General features: G+C 37.4%; 1 protein-coding gene across 1 annotated transcript in view; it reads left to right on the plus strand.

Moving 5' to 3' along the window:
- Positions 1–28,000, plus strand: part of ARHGAP42 (Rho GTPase activating protein 42) — a 208,931-nt gene that overhangs the window by 67,978 nt on the left and 112,953 nt on the right. Inside the window, exon 2 of the mRNA XM_009334879.1 lies at positions 11,522–11,618. Coding sequence (XP_009333154.1) covers positions 11,522–11,618 — 97 coding nt within the window. The remainder of the gene's footprint in view (positions 1–11,521; positions 11,619–28,000) is intronic.

The following is a 28,000-nucleotide window of genomic DNA, read 5'->3' on the forward strand; positions in this document are numbered from 1 at the left end:
CCCCCCCATTATTAACATGTACGTATTTTGGTAACAGATTTTTGAGTTTAGGATACTGCAAGTCGTTGAATTTAAACCCTCAAAAATGTATCTTTAAGGCTTTGAAGTGCTTTCATGGCTCTCATCTCTGTATTTTCTGAATTCCTTTCATATTTTGAAGGTATAAGAGGGTTTAACTAGCATATTAAGCTAGTTTGCTATATAAAACTCGTGTTTTGGTATCCATTCTCCCTAAGTAGTGAGAAGTAGCTATGTAATGAATGGGCTCTGTGGTAGACTATCTGAGTACAAGAAACTCCTTTAGGCCAAATTTGTAAAGACATTTAGTGCCATTTAACTTCACTGGACAAAATCCTGCTTGATTTGGGGTCTCAGTTCTGTCCTCTGTGTCTGTAAGTGTGTATCTGACTCTCTAAACAAATGTTACTTACATCTGTTTGTGTGTCTGTCTGTGTTAGGAAAAAAACCCCGCACAACCCTGTTATGTGCAATACTGAAGTTCGTATGACTGTGATACTAGTTGTCTGATCAAAGGAATCTAATCAAGTGTTGTACTCCTGAGCTCTAAGAGCCTGAAAGAATTTCATATAGAAAGTGTTTCATTTCCTTTAAAGCAAAGTGGTAGTATTTTTTTTTTTTTAATGAGCTAAATATACACATTTTAATTTTTTTCCCTCTTCTCCTCCTTCTGTTCTTACAAAACATTTTACTTTGTTGCCCAAGTGCAAAAAACTTTGCCAGGAAGAAGGGTGAGCAAAGCTTCTGTTTCCCATGACCCTCAACTCTAATGTTGTTCCAAGAGCTCACTACTTACAAATGCCTTGATAACTGCTTTCATTCCTTTCATCCCTCCCCCGCCATCCAGCGCAGGGCAATGTGACCGATCCTCCTTTGAGCAGCTCTCTTCGCAGAATAGGGGAACCTACTTAATGTAAAAATCATGGCACATAAAAGCATTTAAAGATATACTGCAGAAATTTTTACAGCTGAAGATCTGCATGGTAATTGCTGCAGTGATTTATTCTTGGTTTTCCTAGAAGCAGTTTCTTAATAGCTCCCTGTTCATACCAGAACTGACTAACCCTATTTTTTATTTTTTCCCCTGGTTACATATTTGGGTAGGGGTAGTAGTGGGGAAATTGCATTTCATTCTACACGTACACGTATGCAGCACAGAACTGGCAGAACTGATCTTGCCCAAATAGTCAGAACTGCAGCTCCTTACAAATGTGTTGCAACATAGGCTTTAATTATATTGTGACATTACATTATCATATATTGCTTTGTGTTTCACTGTATGTAAATAGGCACATGCATTTTTAAAATTTCTTTGGATGCATTGTAAGATTAAGAACAAACAGAGAAAACTGTATTTTAAAATACTACTGAAAGACCGTCTGATGCACCAATACCTTAAGTTGCACTAGAAATCTGGGAATTCCCATGTTTTTTCTGGCAACTCCTTGGTTGCCAGACAGGAAGTCACTCTGCTTTTTCAACCTCTGGCAGCATCTGCTCTTAGTTTCTCTGTCCTTTTTTTGTGGTGCTTCTCTGCCTGCTCGCCATCTCTGGGATGTGCCAGGAGGAGTGAGAAATGACACAGCAAGCCTGATAAACTGTGTTTCAATGAAAGAGGCTGCGGGGGAAGGCTGGGCTGTGGACCCAACTCCCTGGAAAAGGCTGACACCGTTCTGGGAAATAAACATCCATGGGGTGGGGGAAGAATGTGGAAGATCGTGAAAGAGCATTTAAAATCCCCAGAAGGAGCCAGAGAAAGTATGTTGAGGGTCAAAGCAAATTTGCAGGGAAGAAAGTTTAGAAACTTAGGATGGATAATGGAGTGGTAGAAAACTATGCAGAAGTTAAAGTAAAATGATATGGAAGAAGATATGAAAGACTAACCAAAAAAAAAAAAAGAGAAAAAATGTGTAGGGGGAAAAGAGTTAACATTCTAGCCTTTTCCAGTCCTTTAGGATTTCTATGTAATCTTGCACTAACGCTGCTGCTTTAAGTTGTTTGTCATTCAAATGACTGTTGAAACAAACCTGAAATTAAGTGTATTTGAAAAAGGGAGGAAAACCGGCATGTATGCAGTGTTTGATGTTGGCCAGACAGTTCCACATGGCTGTGTGTCCTTGAATTGGATACCTTGGTGTGCTATCTACGTTAGTACTACAGACATCTGAAAGAGGTTGTATACTTCTATCTGAGATTTTAGAGCAGCCTTGAGTTACACCAACTTGAGACGTTGCACAAGGCTCTCACCAGTATTAATGTTAATATCCTTTTGTAGTGTGAGAATTAATGTATAACGAAGACTACATGAACAAAAGATTCATCATGTGGCTCAGCCAGATCATCTTGTGTGCCACCATGACCTGGACCCTTTATTGAAGTTGGAGACCAGCAAACTGCATCTCTGTGGGAAATGTAGCAAAATGTACTGAAAGGTAGTAGGCTTAGGAAAAGAATGGTTTACGGCCCTCAACTGAAGTAAGCAACTTGAATGTCAGATAAATCTTTAAATGAGGAGGAGGGTAAGGAGTGATTATTTACTGTATGTTATATGAGATGTAATCTTAGCTTCTTCTCAGGTATGTTTCATGTGCTTTACTGAGTGGTTTAAAAGTTAGGCTAAAGAGTTGAGATCTTCCTGGTACAGAACTATGGAATAGTTTCATCAGTGGACACAGGGAAAATAATTGGAAGAGTACGGGTGAGTGAGTACTGATTTTCAGTTATTTGAGAATGGAAAAAAGCAGGGAAATGTGCTTGTTTTCAAAGATTTCTTCTTCTCTAACAGAGAAGAAATACTGGAATATTTTAGTATTGGAAATATTGGAATCCCTACTGGGGATCTTGGCCAAAAAGCTTACTGAATGAAAATAAGCATATCTGCAAAACTGGCATTGTATAGAAATGTTTTGGTTGAGTGTAATTTAGAAAAATATAATAATAAGCTAGAAATAGTACTAAGTTATACTCTACAGCCAATCTTTATCGTTTCAAAAGTAAAATGAAACCAAATGCTTTCTGAAACTTTTAGCCATATCTGTGGAAAATATTCAAAAAGTTGCAATTGGTAGTAAAGGAATTTTTTCTGTTCTGCTTTTAACCATGAGATTAGTCACTTGTAAAGGTTTTATTGTTGCATTAATTCTGTGAACATGGTTTGATTAGAAGGTTTAGACTCTAGTAATTCCCTGCATAGTCAGTTTATTTTCTGATCAAAAGCAGCAGTATTGTTAACAGCCTTAGAAACTAAAATATTGAGAAAGAAAGGATTTTGTAGTAATGAGAAATAAAATACAAGAATGTGGGAGTATCGAAACAAAAGAAAATGACACCACTTAATATGGCAAAGAGCTATGAAGTTATATATGTACCTTAACTTTAGAGAAGCAGATGTGCAGTACATACTGTGTGGTATCCTCCACATTGATGGTTATAGGGCATACATTTCTAGTTGCATTTCCATTCTTTCATGTATTTATAACTATGCAAAGTCAAAACAAGTTAGTCATCATATAGTCTTTACAGCTTTTGCATACTAAACTAAAATTCAGTTCTTTTTGTTCTTCTAGTTGTGTGAATAAGGTTAGGTTTTCACACCTACAGATGAAGTGAGTTGGGGTAAGGAGAGGAATAGTGAAAGGAGGGATGGAATATTACCAACATTGTCTTTTGACTGTATAACATTATTTGGTACAACAGTTATGTTTCTGGGAAGTTCTAGTATGATTTTATCAAGTAAGCATGCAAATGTGGCCTAAAAAAAATCCCCCGCTCATGAACATCAGTGTTCTGTTCTTGGGGCTGTCTTTTTCAAGAATGTGTTGGGTTTAGTGCTTAACCATAGAGAAACACTAAGAATATCCAGAGTACTGTACAAGTTTTTAATATAAGGAAGTTGGGACTTAAATATGTTGGTATGAATAGCTATGAAGTTTGTAGAAGATACAGTCTTTTCAATAGCTCTTGCATCATAGTGTTAAGAAAGTGGGGATTTTGTTGCATTTGATTAAGGGGATTTCTCAGTGCTTACTAGAATGAGAAAGTAAATTGTGCACTTTTCTCATGGAAATATTCATGAGTAAGAAAATGACACTGAAAAATTTCAAACTGCTGTAGTGCTTTATTTAACCCCAGAGGAATGCAGCAATGCATGGGCTATATGTTAACATATTCTGCTGATGTCCTTTCCCTGGAGATTATGGGAAAGAAATTAGCTTCCCTGAAATTAAGAGCAAAACATTGAGCCTCAGGTGGAAAAGTAATGTGGGATTGTTGGGGTAGGGGGTTGTTTATTTTAGTTGCTTATTACTGTTCCATGAATAGAAAGTTGGTAAAGAATATACACCAATGAAGCTAGCAAATAAAGGGGATAAAGAGTTCATTGATAGCAAAAATGAAAGACTGTGTCAATACAGAGCAATGGCCCTTGTGCTGCAAAATCTTTGGCACTGGGCACTGGATTCTGTATTCCCTTGTGGTCTTTTCTTGTGGCTTCTTTAGAAGGCATTATGGCAAGTGGCCAGTATTAGCTCCATCTGCCCCTGCAGATAGCCTCTCCTCTGTGCCAGCTTGCCCTGTGTTTTGCCAAATTAAATTCTGCAGAAATTTGGAAAAAAATGTGATCACTCGTAAGAGGAGAGGGCTTTTTTTTTTCCTTTTTTTCTTCTTTTTTTTTATGACAATCAGAAAAGTTAATTTGATCCACAAATTAATTCAGCTGACAAATAAAGAAACAAGTATGTGTGTATGTAAATAATTGCATCAAATAGAATTCTAAAAGTAGAAGTCCATGAACAATATTCCATGCAATGGTATAGACTATGAACCATGTGTGGTAAGAAAAACTCTAGTATTGAAAGCCACTTGAAAACGAAAATGGCAGAAGCTGTATCAGCTGACTATACAGATTTTTGTGTGTGTTTAAAAGACATGTTAACATGCATTTTAAATTGCTTTCTAACTATAAGTGTTATGGGCATGTGTTATGGAGGTGATGTTTTATTAAGCTGGGGTTACCTGTTCTGGCAGCAAAACCCAGAATTCTTTTCACGTACAGTTGAGGGAATTAATTGCAGTACTGAGATATGTGCCAACATCTGCATGCTCAGCATTGCTGCTTTGGGCTAATCTGTAAGTCCTTTCCAGGTCCCCTTGTCTGTGCTGACCTGCTATTATATACATTATGAACTTGGAAGATTTTCTGTAGGTGACAGTTACCCACGGCCATTGATTTTCATTTATTTTTTATTTTAAAGCAGTCGTGAGTGATGAAGAGTGGAAAGAGGTGAAAATTGTGAAGAAAATGCACTTTGGTGCTGTTTTCTGAATTAAGACCACCAACTGCGAAGCTGGGATTTTTAATGAGAAAGCCCTTACGGCAGGAAGAAATTTGAAATATAGTAGTGATATATGCAATCTTGTATGATCACTGCTTTTAACTGCTTAATCATTCATACTGCCTAAATATAATTGTACTGCCAGCTGCTGTGTTCACAGTCTATGATGTGGAAGAAGATGTCCCACTGTGACATGTTCTAGTTACAATCAAATTGACTGTAGCAAACACAGAAGCTGTTGAAGTTCAGTGCTTCTCAGTGGGGTGTTCTTGTTCCTCCAGCTTATTTCTGGCTGTTGATGCAGCTCGCCTTCATGAAGCTCGTTCCCATATAAAATAACAAAACCAAGGCAGTTCCAAGTTCATCTTCACAGTAAAGAAGCATGTCATGAAGTATTTAAGGAGACATGTATCTCACAAGTATTTTTCTGGATAAATAGTGTTTTACAGATTTGTATTTGTAATACTGAAAGCCCTTTTTTCACTTGTATGAATTTTTAAATGTTTCCTTGCTTCTGTCATTTGGTGCAGTAACAGTGCTGCAAATCATGCTCATAGCTGCTGTTTCACAATAATAATGTCTCTGTTATAAATCTACTTTTTCAAGTGTTTAGATAACTTAGCCAGAAAAATTGTTTATAGGATGATAGTTGCTTATGAAATAAATCAAGAAAATAAATTTATTTGTAAAGCAATTAAAAAAAAAACAAACAAAAAACCACAACAGTGACTCATTTTCAGGTACTGAGGAGTAAAAGTCAATGAACTAGATAAATGGTTCTCCTGCATTTCAGCATGCCATTTTATCAAGTGCTCTAGCAATATTGTTCAGTTTCTGCTGTGTTTTATTCACATATTACGTCCCCTTAATGCTCGGGTTTGTTGGGTAGCTTGGGTTTTAATAAACCTGTATGTCAGTGCATGACCAAATGAGAGAGCTCATCAAGCATGGCACTGCAGTGCATCTAGTCATATCTGGTAGCGGAATCAAACTGCCCAAATGTTTGAAACACCAAAGGTGACTGTACATGGTCTCCTTTCCAGTCTTCAACTGTCCTGAAATTCAGCTGACTGAAGAATTGCCTCTAATATGCTGCCAGCTCAGCCATCGCCCCTTTGCTTCTGCTGTCTTTGAAGCCATACGGTAATAACTAGCTTTGTGTCAGATCACCAGATATGTTGCTGTTACTATTTTAGCCAGAGCATCTGTTGTTTGAAGTCCCATTTACTGCATTCCAGCTGGCGCTCAGGGGTTCATTTAGGCATGTTTAGTCTTCTCACTGGATTTCAACTGCTGTTTTTCTTTATTAACCCAGTGCATGATACCAAGCTCTTCCAGGATGATTGACATCAGTCAGGAAGAGTGTTGGTTATTGGAACTCCATTTGCTAATGAAGTCATCTTTGTAAGTAAACAAGTGGAAAGACTTTGGCTTTGATGTATTTGCTGAGAACAGTTTCTTGCAGGCTGTTACTAGGGTAGGGATATGGGTCCTTTGCAAGTGTGTGAAGTTTCTGCTTTTGGAGCTTGTTTGATTCCCATCAAAAGCTTGAGCTTTCTTCTGTTCTTCCAGCCGTCAGACTAGCAAAAACAAACAAACAACAACCTCCCTACCCCAACCAAAAAGAAGTCTTTGTGCTTACCAACTTGTAGAAATCTTGTCAAGTTTCCTTATCTGTAGAACTTGATCCTTGTTGTGAAGGGCTGTGCCAAAACTAATACACTCATTCTTTTGTCCTTCAGGTAATAGCATCCATCGTTTCATCACTTTGTTGCAATGTATTGTTCTCGCCGCCTCCTCCTCCTCAAGGCTCTATATAAGAATTTATTTTATGATCTGTTTAACAAATCTAGGACAAGAAAGTTAAAGAGCAATTCTAGTAATACAAAGGGACTGCATTATAGTTTTATCATCCTATATCTAGCACGTAAGGCCCTATCTAAAGCCTAAAATAAGTTAATATATTACAGTTCAAATTAAATCCTCCCTTTTGGCAATTTGAAACAAAGTGAATCTTAAATAAACCTGACTTCTAGGATAATGCAATTTTTTCCACATTTTTATTGGGTAAATATGTGTTAAGCAGATTAATCAAAAATATAAAACTTCAGGAAGAAGTACAATAGAGTAACGCGTTTCCTGATTCCTCTGTGACTTTCCTGAATGGATGATGACTTCTATTATTCTTCCATTAGTATTTTGATACTGATGGTTGGTATTGTATGTATCCATATTTAATACCGGTGTTACATTACTTTCTTGTGGTTAAGCTGCAATTATCCTTTTATAGTTTCCGGTCACATTGTAGTATGCTTCTTTTAGTACTTCCTCTGTCAGAGTTCCACAAAAAAAATCTTGCTGCCAGTTGCCTTGCTTCAACCCTTACCAAAACAGGCAACTCTGTCTCAGTTATCTCCTTCCACTGACTGTAAGTAGCGTTTAGATGGCTACTCTTGAGTATATGCCTCACTGCAAAACTGAACTGAATCCTCCTTTGGAATTGGGGAAAACAAGGAACAGAAGGTGCAGGTCAGTACTGTCAGAAAATAAATGTTAACAGAATTGCCAGTTAGAAATTCACCCCTCTGGCAACTGCGGGATAACAGGGTGCGTTTTCACTCTTTTGCTGGCACCCAGAGAGATTACTCTATTTGAGTGCCTGCAGAAGAGCAGGGGCAACAACATTTATGGTGGTATTGTGACTTTTGAGCAGCCGTCCTTCCCTGGATGGTAGACTTGTACTGTCAGTCAATAAAGCTGATAAAGCTTTTATAATAACTTAGAAGATCAGTTGACTCTGCTTGAAAGAGAATTTCTGTCCTGGGCTAAGTGAAATATCCTAGTTCATGTGGACTCCATGAAAAGAGGGATGTGACTGTCAAGATGTACATGTTAGAAGATGAGTAAGAGCGACTCTTGTAATGCCACATAGCTTGCAGATGATAAAAAGGTGATTTGTTTGGTGTGGTGATTTAGCTTTCTACGTCTGGAAGGAGCAGGATGTATTGAGGGCTCTCAGTGACGTTAAGACTCTGGGATATACAGTGATAAGTGACATCTTGTAAAGCTGGACCATCTCTGCTCCATCTCTCTGCTCTCTTCATTTTTTGTTCAGACAAGATAAGATGGTAGTGATATCAACTGCCTCATTTAAAAGGCAGTTGCTCTTAAATCTGATTTAATTCAGTTTTGAATCTTCATATCTCTTACAGGAGGCCTGCTTATTGCACAACTGGTCCTTTCTGTGACTAGGTGAATTTTGTAATCAAGTAAAGTGATGATGCTCCTAAGAAAGAAATTGATCAATATAACTAATTACACCATTTGGTCCAATGTTGGTGGTTCAACTGTGATGTTGAGCTTTGAGTTCTTACAGAGTAACTCCTATTACAGCCTTTAGGAGGCTGTCCAGGTAAGCTGGAATTTTCTGTAGAATAATATTTTTTATATTTTCAGGTAAAGTTAACTTTGTACAGAACCTGTAAATTAGTGTCACAGGAAACACCTGACCTTGGAACTTCATTTTATTCCTTGCTACACTGAACAGCTTTAACCTTAATACGGTATCTTCTAATAGTTTCAAGCTATTAGGATAGGTCTCATATAGAGGCAGAAATCTCCAAATGGTATCATTCTGGATGATTTTATCAAGTTATCTAATGAGCTCTGTAATTCTTACTACATTCTTCATATCCACTGTTTCTGAGTCTGGTTAAACATGCCTCCTTCAGGTTCAAAACATATAAGCATTAACACTGTCTGATTTGCTGACACAGTGAAAGAGAGATCGGCATCTGTGTATGACTAATCCAGGATATAAAATGGAGACTCCACCTTGGATATTTTTATCATTTGTTTTCCTTTTCCCTTGACATTTGTTCTACTGAGCCCTGCATGTGTGGAAGAGTGATGAGGAGAGTCCATGCTCCCTCATTTCCTTTCACGTTCACAGAGACACTGGTCATTGTGGGCAGCTGTTAGATTGTCCAGAGGAAATAAATCTGCATTCCTGTTAGTGATAGTTAATTTTTACATTTCAGTGTACTTGCAGTATAGAATCTGTTTCATTCAATCACCTTAAGGCCATATCGTTCCTTCTGGCATCAGTTGGTATGCAGCAATTTATATTATAGAAGGGTTTAGGACTCAGTGTAGTAACTTGGTGGAAGAGCCAACAATAAAACTCTGTTTCTTCCCTTTAAACTCAAAGCATCCTGTTGCAAACAAATTCAAGTTTAGGTCTTTCTAACAGCTGTAGAACAATCAGTTACTTAGATATCAAAGATGCTGTATTTGCATAAAACGGAGTGCTTCAGCTTATGAAGATCTATTTTGTTTTCATCTATACAAACAGTAGGAAACACTTTGTGTTTAGCATCTAATTTGTTAATACATTTAATAATATAATCTTCATATGCAGCATGATAGGAAGTGTTCAGTAAGGATGCAGTAATTCTGGGGAGCATTCTTTCCTGTTTTCCATGCTTTTTATCAAAAAGATACAGAATTTGTTTACCCAATTCTTTACACCCTAGTTATTTATCAGATAAACATATGGAATTCCTTACGAATACAAGAAAAAAATCTGTTTGTGTCTGTATTGTCTAAAGACTGCTGGTTCTGTTGTTGGACTGATGTACTCTATCTGCATGTAAAAATATGAAAGCAGCAGGCACTGAGTAAATACAGGGGTAGGGCAAAATCCTGGTTGGGATTCTGTCGCTTGATAGTGGTTACTTTTAACTGAAAAAAAAAAAAAAGTCATCTTACTGTGTGGATTTTTATTTTCAACCCTTATTTCATTTAGGATAGTGGAATGGTTCTTACTGTTGGAGATTGTTCGAATTTAAATGACACTTTTCTCTTTTTTGGTGTGTGTCTTGATTTTAGGACATTAGGCCAATTTGTGTGTTTATATGCTAGGTTTTATTCCTGCCAGGAAAAAGGTTAGCCTTCTAATTTTGTGTCCAGCATTGAGTAAATGAGTATTTATGGCTTTACAGTGACAGAGGGTTAAGGAAATGACAGAACCACAAAATGGCTGAGGTTGGAAGGTACCGCTGGAGGTCATCTGGTTCAGCCCCCCTGCACCTAGAGCCAGTTGCCCAAGACCATGTCCAGATGGCTTTTGAACATCCCCAGGGATGGAGGCAGATACATGATACTTTTGAAGCAGAATTTATGACTTGGCTTTTGTTCATAACTTATTCTTACCATGACTTTTGATGAGATATAGCAGATATCAGAATCTTAATTGCCAATTTTCCTAGCTTCAGAATAGATACCACAGATATGTCCTCTAGGACATAGAGAATTGTTGCTGGTTCTCTGGGCTCATCGGGACTGGTAGCATTTTTAAGTCTTGACCGAGTTCATTCATTATCACATTCATCTCTGCACTTGCCATTAGTACACCTAAAAAAGAAAAGAACAGATTTATGTGGTTACATTGATATTCTGTGTTTATGATTTTTTTTGTTGTTGCTGTTGGAGCGTGTACAATTCTAATGAAATTTTATGCTATGAAGTTTGGATTGCTTTGACATTTCTTTGGTCCGAAGGTCCACTCTGTGTAATTCAGTGAAAATAGTGCTCATAATCAATGGACAACTTAGTTGATTGGCAAGCACTTCAAGCACTTACGGTTTATTTTTTTTTTTCCCTTCGATTTCTTTTTACAGAGATTTTACATAACACTGTATAATGTTTTAGTGTATTAGAACAGTTAGAATGTAATTCTTTTGATAATGTTTATGAAAGAAACTGTCATGAGCTTTATTTTAATCTGCAAACTAATCTTGTGGTATTTTAAACAACAGTGGTCTACTTACATATGCAATTTACCACTAGACATTAATTTCTTATAATAATGTCTTTTTTTTTCAAGAAGTATAACAGTTCTTCAGTTGTCAGCCTAATACCTGTATTAATGTTTGAAATCTGGCATCAGCGTGTTTCGTAGGTTTCTGGGATACCTCAGGTACTTTGATTTTGAAATGGTGATGGGGATTTTTGAATGAAGTTACTGTCCAAAAAAGATACTAGAAAGGAAACTTTGTAAACAGAAAAAATGTTTCATACAGAAGTGCATGAAACCTTGCTCCAGTGAAGTTGTAGTGGAGTGATTCTGATTTTCTTTCTTTTTTTTTTTCCTTTTTCTTGAATTTTAGATTTTATCCATGGCAGTGCAAAAATTTTCACAGTCTTTACAAGATTTCCAGTTTGAGTGTATTGGAGATGCTGAAACTGATGATGAGATTAATATTGGTAAGTACGTTCTAAGCTCTGGTTGGAGTAACATTTTATATTGTTTCTTATATAATTAGTATGATATCACAAATATAGTGGGGCAGTTCACAGTTTTTGTTAGTTTTTTTTAATGGAGCATGCAACAAAAATAGAAAAAATTCAGTAAGTAGAAATCATGCAAGACTTTAAAAATACATGTCAAAAGACTATGTCTTCATGACATAGCTTGGTTCATTGTAGAGGAAAGTATTCAGCAGTACTTTGTCAACTGAGTCAATTCTGCTGCTATTTTTAATTTGCAGCCAGTTTTCATTGGGATACTAAAAGGTACACAAGTTTCCTATGAAATAACATAAGTCTGCAGAAAACACTTAAGTGCCTAGTAAGACACAGGAAGTATTTAAGGGTCTAAAAACAGGAATATATTCTTTACAACTTGTGCATTCCTAAGTATATAGTTGTCTGAACTTTTGCCAGTAAAATTTACTAGCTGCTTAATGTTCTGCCTCTGCGCGCACCCGGAACTTCTGCATTAGCAGGACTGAACAGCTTAGCTTGTCTTGAACATAAGACTCTTTAATATCATCAAAATATTCTTCCCTCAGCAAACTAATCCTGGAAACATTTCCAGGATTCAGAAATTCAGCCATTCTTTACTGCAAGGCATTGCTGTGGTTGCAGTGATGATTTTGGGCAGTAGCGCAGCAGCTGGAGTGCTCTAGCTCCCGTTGGTGAGAAACTTGGACTATAATCCATCTTCGGAATGGCTAAGTTCATTGTCATGAGTCTTACATACCACATGGCCCCCATGTCCCTCCCAAAACATCTGAGAGGAAGGAAGATGGTTGTTAAAGAGTAGTTGCTTCTAAAAATAAATAATTTGGCAGTACAAGAGGGAATGTAGGACTTTTTAGTATTTTTTTAAAAAAGATCTATGTAATGCAGAGAGGAAACTCAGATTTAGGCTTTTCCAAGTGTATCTCTTACCATAACCTCTTTTCAAGTGTTCTCTCACTTCAATATTTCCCTTTTCCTGACTGAGTTACTAATCATTGGACAAAAGGTCTGAGCTGCTTGCTTTCACTGGCAGGGTTTGCCTCATCCTCACCCTACAACGTTGTGATAGTTAGGAGACTGTCATCAAAGATGGCTGGTATTTGGTCACTGTCTTCCACTAACCTTTGGCAGGAAGGTGGGAGGGGAGGGTTAATTTTACTGACATGTGAAAGTAGGGGAGTGAAACCACTGAGCTGCTTCTACTCAGATATAAAACTGCATACATTGTTAAGGTGTATCAAGCTTGGAAAGAGACAAAAACCGAATGGTGTGTATGTACGTTTTGGCATTCTACATATTATTCCTTGGCTGTTAAAGTCCGCTTGTATGTATTTTATGCATTTAAATCTACAGTATCTCAGTTATATGTCTTAGATTTGGTCAATAACTTTTTTAAAGACACAAGGTCCTCAGTCACCTCATTTTAAATACAAAACAAAGACAACTTTTGTTTTACTTGTAACCTAAATGTAGCAAAGAAAAGACATTTTATTGTTTGGACATTAAACAGGCATTTAAAACTATTTAGGAAAAAACCAGAGTTTATGAAGCTTGACAGGTGATTTATTTCACTTGGAGCTTCAAAGAAGGGATTTCTAGCTTCTAAAGCATCCATTGCCTAATGGATTGTCATGTACATCAAAGAAGCTTATAAGAGTAAAAGGTAAACTGACAGGAATCAAATTCAAGTCTAACAGAGCTTGAATGATACTGTGTGCTTTTATAGGGTAAGGCTCAATTTTTGATCTCCCTAGAGCAGTGACCTAGAATTTATCCATATCTTGAACATGCCCCAACAAGCTAGATGTTTGCTTATCATCAAAGACAGCTTTGTATGGATGAATCCTGCTCTCTGTGCCTCCTTCTGCCTTCACCTTCTTTTTTTAAGAATATCTATGACTGTGCAGGCCACGGGAAGTTTTACTTCAGTCTGCAGCGGTGCTCTGACTTGATAAGTTTCGTACAAAACCACCGTATACATAGGGGCTTAATACAGGGACTACATTCTGAAGATTTTAAAATACATTTCTATTTCAAGCTTAGCATTGGAAATCCACCCTAATCCACCTTAGTGTTGGAAATTCAACCTCTGAATAAGGCTTCTTCTGTCAGGATGTGATTATTTCTGTTAAAAAAAAAGTTTCAACTTTTTTCAAAATTGAAATATAAGTGATTTTTTTCTTTTCTTTTTTTTTTTTTCTTATCAGTAATAAGTATTTGGAACTGAGTTGATAGCTCCATGAACTTTTTTTTTTGAGGCAATACTAGAGTTGAAGGTCTCTATTCAATAACTAAACACAACATTTTTTTTTGCTTTTTTTGCCAACCTGAGCTCTAATAACAGTATTTAGTTTTATTTGCGTTTCCTGTAACCTGTGCCTTTTTAGATGCTCTCTTTATACAACTCATTTATGCCAGTAAGCCCATTACACAAAATACATGAGAAGTAGTTTTAGTTAAGCTCCATGACACACTCAATATAAACAGAATTATGATGGTGTTCTTCATATTTATTTTAATCCATCTGTTATTTAATCCAGTAATTTATTTGTGTTTTTGTTTTCTTTTAATTTCTATCTTTGTTTCCTAATTTTTATGATTTCTTACTTTTTATTTACAAATGTTTAATTCTTCCATAGAAGTGGTGGTATTCTTTGACAAAAAAATCTACGTGTCTCTTTGTGGCTGTATAATGCATTTTAGGTAATCTTTCCAGGTTGTTGCAAGTTACCCAGATTTATCTACATAGCCACTTTCAGATACAACATGCCCAGTTTAGAGTCAGACATTTTGTGCATGGGTTGTAAGCTATTCCCCTGACTTTCTTGAATAAGCAGACTGGCTTGTTCCTCAAATCATCTACAACTTCACTTTATTAAAACAGTGAACATCAAAGGATTCATGCTATAAAAAGCTTTTTCAGATTATCAGATATTTGCCAGCAAATTAGGTTGGGAAACAGTGCTCCACAACTTTACTAGCTTTTCTCATTAAAAAATAAACAGCAACAATTGAGCAACAATTGTCAGTGTTGTCTCTTCCTCTGTTTTGAAATGCACGTGGCAGCATGTGATCTGCAGCAATGCAAGGGCCATAATACTTGATAGGGCCATACTAATGGATAATAGAACATGGATATTAGCTCCAGTTGCATGTGATTCAGCCAAGCTGTAATTTTTTTCTGCGATTGAAAAGTTATGCAAAAAGGGGCATTTTTAAAGCAAAAATAACATGATGAATGACAGTGAATCATTAATACTAAAAAGGCATAGTAATGAACGTTTGATGTAACTTACCCTTACTCTGAGAAGGGTGTTGCTTCCCCCATCTTACCAACAACTGTGCTTTCCTCAGTCTGAAATAGCCAAGAGTTGAGAACACTTTGCCATTCAGTCTTTTAGACCTACCACCCTGTGCACAGTTACTCTCAGCCCCCTTTGCAATTAATATTTTGCACAAAGATTAAATACTTTAAATTGACAGTAAATGAATGTAAAGGAGGTCAGTCATTTGGCATGCCCAGTGAGAGTTTTGTGCAAAACAGATGCATGATTTTTACATGTTTCAAACCTTATAGGTAACATAGAACGTTACACAGATGGGATAGGTGCAAAACCTGTGTTTTTAACGAACAAGTGTCTTTTTCCTTAGTATACACTGTGCAGGCATAAATTTTGCAAGGAGAAGGTTTGCCCAGCTCCTCCTTTCCTAGTATTATCCAGCTTGTGTCACCTGATTCCTTCCCCAGGAATCTCCCTGGTTTTATCCTCTTTTCTTTGTTTGTGTTATCTGGATTGTGGCTGATACAGATGAAAATAATGAACATTATTATTTAATTCAATGGAATTCTGTCTTGTTTCTTTAACAAGTTCGTGTCTATTTTGTATTATGGCTAATTATAGATCAGTGAGATTTAATATCATCAGTGTAAGACCATGGTCTTCATAATTAAAAGAAACCAAGACAAATAAATACATTCTGATATTCTGGCATTTTACTTTAGTGTCTGTTTTTTATTAGTGTGTGCTATTTAGGAGAAAGCACTGAAAGGCATGTGTATTTCACTCTGTCACTGCTGGTTTTGAATTTTTTTTTCCCCCTGAAGAGAATTATATTATGACAGGTATTTCCGGTAGCATCAGATGCTTGATTTAGGAATGTAATAGAATTATGATGATCTATGAAATCATTATTAATTGAGCCACAAGGAATAGGTCAGAAGTTCTAAAATGTGGTATCTTTCCTTGTGGAAACTGAATTCTCCTCTTGCTGCTAGCAGTTGTGGCTCATGGGATTTTTGCTGACTCACACCTCAAGTCATTCATGGGTTAATTAAAATTGCTAGCAGCTAACCATCTACAGAACTGCTAACTCATACCAGCCAATTATGTTGTATACAGCAGTTAGTTTCAAGTTGAACTTTGAAAAATCAGCTAAAATGTACTGGGGAGAAAGAACTTGGAAAAAAAAAAAAAAAAAGAAAAAAAGAGAAAAAAAGAAAAAAACCTTTAACAGTAGTTGTTTGTTACAGTCCACTACTGTGTTCTTAAGGCTCTCTTGTTCAAGTTGAGCAATGATGCCAGAAGCTCAGTCATCTTTTTTGCTTGTACTGGGCATCCACATGCACAATGCTTTTGAGTTAGCAGCTGCTCTGCCCTCTTGGAGAGCCTGTCAGAGGACAAGCATCCTGTCTTTCAAAGCAGCAAATAGATCTGTCTTGGGAAATTTGTGTATAAAACTACACAAATACGAGAAAAAAAAATCAGAGTTTCCCTCCCCCCATCTCTTATAACAATGTAAAAGATTAATTAAGAGGTGCCAAATTCCATTTTTTTTAATGGTACAAACTGCGCATGCAATGTTCTATGAAAAGGAAAAAAAAAAAGATTTATAGGAGCTTTATGCCTGCCTAAAGTGTGTGGAGGCAAATCTTGACAAATCAATCTGTGGACACAGTAGTCTCCAAGTTAGGAGAGACTCTTTTGGAGCCACTCGGGGGCTAATCAGGAACCTCGGAAGTAGCTGTCAGGCTAGTCACGATTTCAAGCCACTGTATCTCTATTGTTCATGGTATGCAATGGCTTCTTGAATTTGCCTGGCTGTTTTGGAATTATTTATTACATGCCACTGAGCCACCTACAGTAGTCTGAATCACTTGGATATCTTACAGGTCATCTCCTTAATCACTTGAGGTTAGCTCTGATGTTCCAGGAAGTTGTTCTTAGGGTTAATATTCTACCTACATTGCAATGAATTCCCATTCGTAACCGGGTTTCTGAATGGAGTTACCAAATACCAAGTAAGTCTTAAAATGAATTCCAGCGGCTCAGGTCTACTACTGCCTTATCCCAACCAAGGAAAGAGGAGGATCTTGCCACCACCTTGAGGGTAGAGTTCTGGGGGTGGATTTTTTTTAGCATAGGCATCATCCCAATAACTTTTGTAGTGCTTGAGTTTGTTGAACTTGTGGAACAGATTAGAGACAAGTGTATTTAGAAAAGGAGGGGGTTTTTTGGATGGGTGAGGAAGGGTTGAGTGCTGAATTAGCATAGAAAGCTATTTGTGACCGAGAGTGAATTTGCATAGAATGATTGTACGCTGTTTTTCCACAGTAGTTACCTGCCTAGATTTGCCAGCTCTTTTTCCTCCAGTTGGAAGAATGAATTTTAAGATTAACTCTTTAGGTGACCTTCAAAGCAACTTTGCATAAGCTACTTGTAAGATCTGAATCACAGGACAGAGTTCTGTGGTACTTCTGTTGGACTATTTTTATCTACAAAAGTTAAACAGTAGCAAATTATGGGAGGAACTCAGCACAATCAGGGTGTGTGACATGCCTAAAGTATTTGTTTAAAATCTGTAAAATCTGTTCCTACCATTTTTTTTTTTATCCCTGTTGCATATTTAAACAAATGCCACCTGTTTCCAGAAAGCTATTGTTTCTTGACGCCAAGAAATCAGTGATTTTATGCTAGTGCTAGGATCCCACAGAGGCTTCAAAACAGCATCTGCACCAGAAAGAGAAGGTTGGCATTCTGTTGGTCCAGCCCAGAGCTCTTGTCCTTGCTGTGGAAGGTCAAATGAGGCTGACAAAGCAGGAAATAAAATAATGTTGCAATAGACCTTTATCTGTGCAGGAAAGGAAAAGGTAAAATAAGAACAACAACACAGGCCTTGTTTTTTCTTCTTCTCCAAGATACATATCAGAAGGTTCTTAGAATTTGCATGCTTCATTCCCTGTTACCTTAAGATGCGTATTCAAATGAAAAAAATTAGATTGGGGTGGCTGGATGCAGTTAATTAGATGCAGTTACTGCCCTTCCTGTCTGTTCTACCCTTCTTCTGTGGCAGGAGTAGTAGCTGGATGTGAAGTAGGAGATCTCCTGAGTCACTGCAGTTTATATCCTGGTGCGCTAAGGGAGTCTAAAATTCATGCTCGTTCATTTTATTATATTGGACTGCAAACTATGGTGTCTCAGACTGTCACTTGCCTTGGAGCTCATGCTGTTAACAGAAGGAGGTTGAGGCAGGCAATGGACAGCAATAGCTTTGGCTGTCCTGGTGCATTCTGCTAAGGAGATTAAATGAGTCAACATTTGATCTGAACAGCTTAGTAGACAAGTCCCTGCCACTCACGGATCAAGATGAAGTATCTGTTGTGTCCCTCATTACTGGTTTGATCTTCTGGACTCCTGTAGGTGCATTCTACTTTATTGTCCTTGTTCCATGCCTTCAGTACCTCTTCTTCCCTCCTTCATCACGTAGCTTTGTTATTTCTAGAGTTGGACATCCCAGTGGAAGTAGGAATACTTGTGGAGAGACAGTCTGAGGACTAGAGAATTGCCTTATAGAGTTGGCTTGAAAATAACTGGTATGTACTGTTCTGTGTATAATACACTTTTAGTAAAAAGGCATAACACTTTAGAGTTGTCAAGTTAGTATACCTCTTGAGCAATAGGCACTTGTTTTCAAAACCAAGTAGTGATTTGATCAACTCAGCTTTGAGATACTCATTTCAGGTTTGAGCAAGGAAGATGAAGGATTAGTACTTTCTGAAATCAAAATCCTTAGTAGAGATTAGAGTTTTAAGCACAGGAAGTCCTTGATCCCTTTGTAGGTCTAAATTCAACAAAGCAATTATGGCAAACCTAACATTTGTTGAAGTATTTGGTCATATTTTTCCTAATTAAAGTGTTTCACCGTTCAAGTAATAAATGCACTAAATTTTAGAAATCAGAAAAACAGTATTAATGATTCTCAGCTGCATTCTGAATGCATTGCTTTTCCTTTTGCTTCCCTTATTTCAGCACCTGCAAAGAGCCACACACAAATAAAGTTTGTACAGCTGGAAAGATTGAAGTATCAGTTTTTTTCCCTTCGTTTAAAGTATGGATGTGCCTCTGAAGAATCGGGGATTGGCAAGCCTGAAACGTAGTCATAATTACTTCTAACTCCTTTGTTTATGGAATGCTAGGTTTGAATATTACTTTTGCAGCTTTATATGTTGCATGTTGCCCAGTGGTTATTTCCCACATTGTCTTGTTATTCAGCTGTTCAAAAAACTTGAGCATGAAGTAGCAATTGTTTTCTCTAGAATGAAAGATTTGTATTCATAGTCAATTTATATCACAATTCTTTCTAGTGGGATTGGGAGGGGGAGCAAAGGAAAGCAGGAGAGGATTGAAAGAATCTGATTTAACCAGAATCCACCTTTGATCTTATCTATTTCTGAATACTGCATGTTTTTTTAAAGCTGTTATTCCTCTGACAGGCTGTGGGTATCAGTCAACTCTGGAGAAGTCTGATCTGTTCGAGTCAAAGGTTAATGGTTAATTTAGTTGAGGTAAGGATTAATTGGATTAAATGGACTTTTACAGTATAGGAAGTCATGCTGTTAGTTTCAATGGGTGCCAATTCAAGCTGCTAGGGTTTCAAAGTAGATCTCCAGAAGCACTTTAAGATCACTTCATACCTGTTGGACAAAAGATAATGTGTTGAATGTTGTTCCCTGCACCCTGCTGAGCTATGCAGCTATGGAGCTCAGCCTCAGGACTGCTGCGCGTGTGGCTCCATCAGGTGGAAACAGAGGCTGATTTCTCTTTGGCAGATATGGTAATTTTAAACCCTCTTGTGTAGTAGCATAGAGATGCAGTATTTCTTGATGACCACTTAGGTCTAACACCGTTATCTCTTTATTCTGTGAGAACATGGTGAAAATAGAAGATTTGTTGTGGCTAGTCCCAAAAGCCTCCAGCCTTCACAGAAGTGTAGAAGGAAGGGGAGAGACAAGAAAAGTGATTTGCTAGTTTGTGCAAGGGTTTTGATATAGTGTTATGTGAGAGCAAGTGACTGCCTGGGAGATCCATTCAGTCCCATGTTCCTAATAAAATGGAAGAAATTGCTTAGATGATTTAAAATGTTTCCGCTGTCACTTCAGGATGCCACATTTTGAGAGAGGTGCTATAGACTAATAGAGTCTAGAGTGGGCTTTTTCTGCCACAGCTTTGCTAGTGTTGTACTGAAAAATTGTTGTGTTGAAGAATTCATGCTGCAGAAGATAGATACATTTCCAAAATGAATGACATATTTTCAAAATATTTGCTGCTTTTATAATCAGAGTAGAACACTAACACAGGGTAGATGTATTGCAGCTGGTTTTTTAGTAAAGTGTTAAAAGTGGTGGTGGTATTTGAATAATTGTTTGGTGTGGGTTTGGTTTTGTTTTTACTAACATGCTGTGGGATAGACAGCCATTATAAACTTTAAAAATCTCTCAGGTATCTAGGAAAATGTTTTGCCCTTGTTTGATCCATTTAGAATTTTCTACTTGTATTTGTTTTGTGAGGTTCTGCATGAGTAGGGCATGGCAATTTATTGATATTAAGTCAAGTAATTGGATTTATTTGAATCGTGTAACATTGCATGTCTTAAGGTTATCTCTCCAAGTATTGTGTTTGACAAGTGCTGACAGTGGATCTGGAAATTCTAGATAACCTGACTTTCTTGCAAGTCGTCTTGGTTTGTATATAAACGTGTAGCTTTTTTTTTATAGACTTTTGTTGAAAAGGAGTGGAGTGGAAAGTGTAAATGTCTTGGCTCAAAGCATTGTTTTAACTTTTGTACAAGGCTTATATTTGTTTGTTTAAGTATTTGTGACACAATAGCTACTTTTTATAGCAAAGAATTCTTGAGTATGGTAGTGTTTGTAACTGGATTTAGAAAGTTATGCTGACAAAGGTTTGTTTCAATAAAATTCTGTAATGGGGAAAAGGATTTTTCCTTCTAATAGCAGCCCTACATTTTATGCTTTACATATGTTTAGAAAAAACCTTCACAAAATACCTTGCTGTATTTGCTCATCAAGTTTTGCAAGATGAAAATACTTTTGAGTTAAAATTCCAGTTGCCTAGTATGGTATGTACATATTATACTGTACTTGCAAATACATCTTGCAAAGCTTTGGGCTTTGATTAAGCTTAGATCTTGATTTGTTGCCTTATATGGTTCGCATATTAGTCTGCACTCTGAGGCACACGTGTATTGTGCTCAGACAGGAGGTTCCATTGTTACTGTGGAACTTGCTGGCCTCTTCTGCTGGTTTGTCTTGCCTTTATAGTGTGACAAAACCCAGAAGACTGGTCAGGGGAAATGCTTGTGCCTGGTATATGGCCAGCAATGGAAGGGCTTTTAAACATCTGTTCATGGGGAACACTCCCTAAAAACCGTATAGGGACTGAGTGCCGTAAACCAGGGGAGGTCAAGCGGGGAGACTGTTACTGAATCTGTGATAGTTTCATTGCTGATATTGTCTTCATGGGGAATTTGGAGCACTTATTACCATCTCTCTGTCCTAATAGTGCAAAGAGCCAATATGCTCCAAATTATGATGTAGAGGACAAAATACCACCGCATTTACTCTGAGTTTACAGTGCTTTAACTCAAATGAAGTAGAGAAAAGCCTTGGAGTTTGTTTGTTTACTTTTATTATTACACGGATTTCAGTAGCTGTGCTCTGATGAAGTTCTCTGCTCACCAGTATTTAGTGGAAGATGTGATCGTATTTGGAGAACAATATGTAGTCGTTGAAGCATAAATTTGGGCATAAAAGTCTTAATTTTGTCATTTTTCTTGCTTCCTCGTTTGTGTAATTTCTTTGCAGAAGTTTTAAACCAGGCATTTTTCATCTCTGTGTCTCTTTGCCTCATGTCATACTTTCCTTCCTGATGTGTAAGGGATTTGTTTGGCAAATTTGGATTTATTTTTGTAAGGTAGCACACTTATTTTCAAGAATTGAAAAAAATTGGCAAAATACCTTTCCTCACAGTTCAAGGTGGGAATTGCCACAGGAAACAAAATTACCACTGTAAGTTGTGCTCCCTGGGAGGATCTAACTCTTACAGCAATAGCTACTATTTATTTTTCTTACGGCTCTGTCTGTGTTAAGTCAGGATAAACTATCCTTGAAATTGGATGGAATTTTTTTTCTTTTTTTAATTTTTAGTTCATCAGAGTTGAAAGTTCAAAGTCTGGATTAGGTAGAAATTGCTTCAAAATCTGAGAGATCATGGTACTAATTGATAAAAAAGCATTAGATTAAGCCCCTGCAAAGTTTACTTACCAGATCAGTTATGGAACAAATAGTAAGAATGTTCATTTATTGAGTCTGAAATTGCTTCACTTTGTCTGCTTTAAGTATGTCTTGATTCTATCACAAGAGCAGTACAGACCAGACAGAGTTGCTTCTACCTTTGTGTACCTTCCCATGATGGAAGTCTTCAAGGAAATTTGTGGTTATTGAGGCTGTGAATTTAAACCACTGTCTGCTGGCAGAATTTGCTGTCAATCTGAGAGTGTCTGTTGGGGTATTTCCATGTAATTTTAAAACCTGTACAGTTGAATCTTTGCTTCAGCCCGTGTCTTTTACTACCAGAAGTACATTTCATTGTATTATAGGAAGGTACAAACAGCTTTTTTCCCCTGTTCTTATGGAGGTTGTGGTAAACATAAACACAGACTAAAGGAATGCATGAGGTCCTTATTACAGATCCATAAAATCTGATACCCAGATTAGAGAAGTAAGAGAAACCGAATGGAGGATAAGGCAGCTTATCCAGTATTAATTTTCCAAATTTAAACGAGACTGAAAGCCCATGAAGAAACAAACCATTATCTTGCTTTTCTAACTTCTTTTTCCACAATGGGATCTTCTAACATAATTTATCTTTTGACACCAATACTCAGCTTTAAGTTAAAGCACATCTGATGTGCTGTTAGCTTACAAACTGGAATTTACATAAATACCTAAGCAATATTACCTTAAACCTAAACAAAAGAAAGCAATTACTCTCTTTCCTCTAATATCTTGGGAATGAAACCCAGAAGAGAACGAAATTGGTAAGAAAAACAACAGTTTCAAATCCTGCGCTCCTCTCCTCTTCTTTTGTCTTCTTTTCTGCTTTCCCAGTAAATATTACTCATGGTACTAAGCTCAGTCTTCCAAACTGAAGTTTCTCCCAAAATGTTGCCACTTGGGAAGTGGACCCTAGGGTAGAAGTGGCAGAGGAAATAGCAGCAGCCAATGAAAAATGAAAACCTGAGCAATAATTGGGAATATTTAGTAGACATGTACTTGTCCAAAGATAGCTTTTCTGAAAATCTGTTAAAAAAAAAAAAAAAACAAAAACCCAACTGTTTTCTGTAGGAATATGTTGCAGTTGTCTCACACAACTATTTTTTTAATAATATTACAGTGGTACTCAAGTGCGGTCAACATTGGTTATGAAATATTTATAAATTGCACAAATTATTCTTTATTTCAGTTTGCAGACTAAAGTGTTGATCCTGCAGCTTGTTCCCTTTGGGCTAAACTGTAGTTCCATTTAAAGCGGTAGATAATTGTACACTTTTAATGTTTTATAGGCTTTATTCAGTAGGAAAAAAAGGAAGAAAAAGAATTGTTAACAAATCAGTCCAGGCTGTGACAGTGGTAAAGGAAATCTGTGCTGTATAAGATAAGGCTATGTTTAAATTCATAGCCAACATATTGAAAGACAAAGAAAATGGGCGGCTTTGGGAGCCTTATTTCAAGACAGTCCTCCTTTGGATTTACATTTTGGCATGTCGAAAAGTTGCCATAGTGGTGACATTTTGAGACATCCAGTTTAGTTACCTTCAGATATACACTACAGATCCTATGTGGCTTTTATGACATCCACAATTCTTGTGAGGTAGAAAGTACTGAGAAAGCAGATTATTGTTGTTCCAGATACTTGTAGTGGCCTGTCAGTGTTAATCTGAAATCTGTGATTTTTCTGTCTGATCAGGAAACCATCTGTTACTCCTCTTGTCCTACTCTGCCCCCCCTCCCCCAGCCCTGTACTTTTTCAATACGGCTTAAAGCCACAGAAAGATGGAAATTTTATTTAATGTTGTGTTTTTTTAAAAAACTGCTTGAAAAAGCATTTGTGGCTGCAAATAGCGCTAGTCATTAAAAGCTCTGGAAATGTGTCCGTGAATTAGTAACTATTTAATAATATATTTACTTTCATTTTAGAATTGGAAAAGAAAGTCTCTTCTCCCAGCCCTCCCAGCACTCATGGATCTTACATTTATTCTGCTTTGTTACTCAAGTCTAGTAATCAAGTGTTAATCCTTAGGAAATTTCCTTATGGGTCTTAGGTCCATCTTTAATTCTGATTCGGTAATGTATTACTTACTGGGAAAAACTCCCTTGGAGGCTTTAGTTGAAGTTCGTGGTCAAGCATGAATTCAGAGCCTGCTATAGCACGTCTATGCTAGATATGACCAGTTCTGGAGAGAGGATGTACTTGACTGACCTTCCTGCCAAACTGTGTTGGGAGCAATGTACAGCACGGTTCTGGCATTTGCCCAGTCAGATCAGGAAGATATAAGGAAATCTCTGACAGACTTGCACATTTTTCCCTCTTATATAGCAAGATGTCGTAAGAACAAATAACATATTTCTGGACTTGTATTTTTTTCCATGCTGGCATTCATGTATCTGAAGATAGTGGTGATACCTGCTTAGAATACTATAAAATGTTGTTTAGTGTACTTTAGAGTATTTAAAAATTGCCTGTGCATTGTTTAATACTGCATGTGTAAGTATAACTTAAACCAACAGTCCATTTCACAGAAAAGAACATTTATTTTTATTTTGTCTTCCACGGTAACTTTCCATTCTATCTCGGGTTGAACATTACCTTCCAAACTTGGCCTTATGTCTTTGAATTCAGTATTGGTCATATAAAACTACTTCTAGGTTTCACACATGTTGCTTTCCTTTCCTCATTAAATATAGATGGCATCATACCTATTGTATGTAAAAGTAGTGCAATGTAACACCGTACTCTTTAATATTAAAGCTAATTATTCATAGAGTAGCTTCAATAATGACAGTGATACATTCTTTACACAAGTATATAACAGCAACTTCATAAAGTTTATTAAGTACATAGTTTTTTTTTTCCTATGAACCACTGGTTAATTTTAATGCAGTAAACCAGAATTCTAGAGCATAAATGAGGCGTATTTTTAATAATGCATTCTATAAATTCAGGTAAATAAGTTTTTATCCTTTTTTACTTCTCCCTCACTTAGTCCTACACTAAGCTTCAGTTCTCTTTTGGTTATGCAAGTATAGTTGTTTGTGGAGCTGTACCATATGTTTGAAATGATAGGGATAAAAAACCAAATGAAATACATGCATCTTCTGGAAAAAGGGACATTGTTGATCTACACAGGTTACACCTGTTAAGGTTTAAGCTGTTGGTACTGTTAGCTTGCTTCCTAAGGAAGCAAATTAATTAAAAGACTTTTCATTTAAAAATAGAGGGTGGTTTGCTTTTGGTTTGTTTTTGGTTTGGTTTTTTTTTTTTTTTTTAAATAAAGTAATGGGAGCTATTTCTCCTGAACAAGGGAAATTTTGCAGCAAATTATTGCTGGGTTGGGAACACTCCAGAGAAAACAGCTGGCGGCCTGTTTTAATTGTGATGAATGAGACCACAAGTGTACAGCTGGGTACATATACAATTGTTTTTACTTGTTGGGCATTGCTTTTCACAGGCATCGCTTCCATCATGATGCCAAGTGTATCTTACAAGTCCTTTGAATGGCCCTTAAATAAAAAGCAGACTGTAAAACTATTTGGATTTTGTAAGCTAGTATCTCCTAACGACTTAGAATAAAGTATTAAGGCAGCACTTTGTTTTACTTAAAATGGCACACCAATAACAATAATGCTTTTTGAAAATAATTAAAAATACCTTTGTATTTAATATAAGTTAGGTTACATATTGTACTTCATATTATTGGTATGGTTTCAGAATTTGTTTCTTATCAGCACATTCCCATGACATTTCCTCTTGTAAAACACTTGACTCTTCCTCCCCCCAACCCCTTTTGTATTTACAAAGTTCACTTTAATTCTTATGTGTCTATTCTGATTAAAAATAAGGGGAGAACAAAAAATGTTGCAGTATTAGTAAGAAAAGATTGTGAGGCCTGTGTGTAATTCCCGGGCTTCCTGACAGACAGCAGTGGGCCACATCTGACACAAATGGTTCTGATTTTTAAATCTTCTGTTTTTTAACTACGCAAAAGCACCTCAGGTTATTATTGTTGAAATATTTGTTTGTTTCCTGTTGAGAGCTGGGAATCCAGAATTAGATGCATGTACTCTGTGCCTTGGGTTCGTGCTGAAATCCTGAGAGGGGGCCTGGTTGTGGAGGGGAATGACACCCCTGCCCAGCTCTCCGGGGGCATCTGGCGGCCCTGCGGGCGAGCCGTCCCGGGGAGGCCTGATGCCCCACAGTGAGCTCTGCACTGAGTATTCTTCCATCTTCCCAGCCCAGTCCCCAAGTGAGGCGGAGCTGTCCCATGTCTGCAACCAGAAGGGGGCTGTGGGAAAAGAGGGGAGGAAGAAGGGAAAAGGGTATTCTGGGGAAGGAGGAGCGAGGGGCTGTCTTTGCCCTCCCTTTACCACCTCCTGCTGCAGCTTCCAGCACAGATTAAGTTCTCTGGGGACAGAGCCTGGCTTTTAATGAGGTTGGACTGTGTGTGGGATGTATGGGAAGAAGGGTGTAATAACATGAAAGACTCAGAAGTACTGCAACGCTCGTTGGTATTTTAAGAGAGCTGGTGGTGGTAAGGCCTTTTTTGACATTATGTGGTGCCATTGCAAGGGCAGAATAACCAGTGGGGTCACCAGAGATGTCCATGTTGCTGAGCTCTCTCTGCGTACTCGGCGTGCATCCTTCATTACAGCTTGTATTACACAATGCATTTGTTGTTCTCCCCATGCACTTCCTGAGCTGGGAAAGGATGCTCCATGGCTTCGTGGGCATTGACTGGCACAAAAAGGATGGATGTGGGTGTTGGGCAGCGACCAGCAATGGCATAGTCAGTACTGATGCGAAGGTGTCCCTGCAGCGAAGGTGTCGCTAGGATCAGGGGAATGGTTTGTCTTAGTGCTGCTGAAGAGTGTAGGTTCTGTGCTCTTAGTGAAACTTTGACCTTTATAATCTCCCCAAAGGTGAGGCAACAGGGAAGAGATGATGGAGACAGCTTCTCAGTCTTTAGCTGAGGCACTGTATAGGGAACATATTAGTACCTTTATATTAATGTTAAACATTGAGGAAAATCTTGATTTGCACACTTACAGAGCATGTTTTTCTAGGGTTTTTTTCTCTCTGTCCTGGTTTTATTTAGATCCTAAGCAAAAGTTTTGACTTTGAAACTAAAACACCCTTTGGTTCTGCCTTGAAATTAGGAAGATGAATCAAAAGCTTTTCTTACTATTTTGTTTTTTTTTTTTCTTCCTCTTCACAGTTTCCAGTCGTCCTTCTGCCCAGTTTCTGCTTCCTGCTGTTCTTCCTTTACTATCTTTTTGCTCTGAAAACTCTGAATATTGCCTGACCAGAGAGGATATTTTTTTCTTCACAACTGTATTGCTTTTACCTGTCTGTCCCCCACCCTTTCTATTTGATTTAAAGAAAGTCCTGCCTATACCTTGGGGCTGGGAACTGGCAGTGTTTGTGCTTGGCTGATGAAAGGTGTAAAGTGTTAACTTTCTCATTGCAGATGATGAAGAAAAAAAATTTCAGGAGCCTTTGTTGTATTAAGGATGGTTTTAGTGATGTGGTCAGAAACTGAAGAGTACCATAAGGCTTGATGTGGGTAGGGAAAACTTAAATTTCAGTAGGTTCTGGATCTGCTGTCCTCACAAAGATATAATGCTTGGTATGATCATTTCTCTTTGAAATAGTTCTGTTGTTGTGAGTGACTCCACAGTAAAAAAGCAAAAAAAGGAGGGGGAACGGAGT

The sequence above is a fragment of the Pygoscelis adeliae genome, unplaced genomic scaffold (assembly GCF_000699105.1).
Source record: "Pygoscelis adeliae isolate BGI_AS28 unplaced genomic scaffold, ASM69910v1 Scaffold141, whole genome shotgun sequence".
Lineage (NCBI taxonomy): Eukaryota > Metazoa > Chordata > Aves > Sphenisciformes > Spheniscidae > Pygoscelis > Pygoscelis adeliae.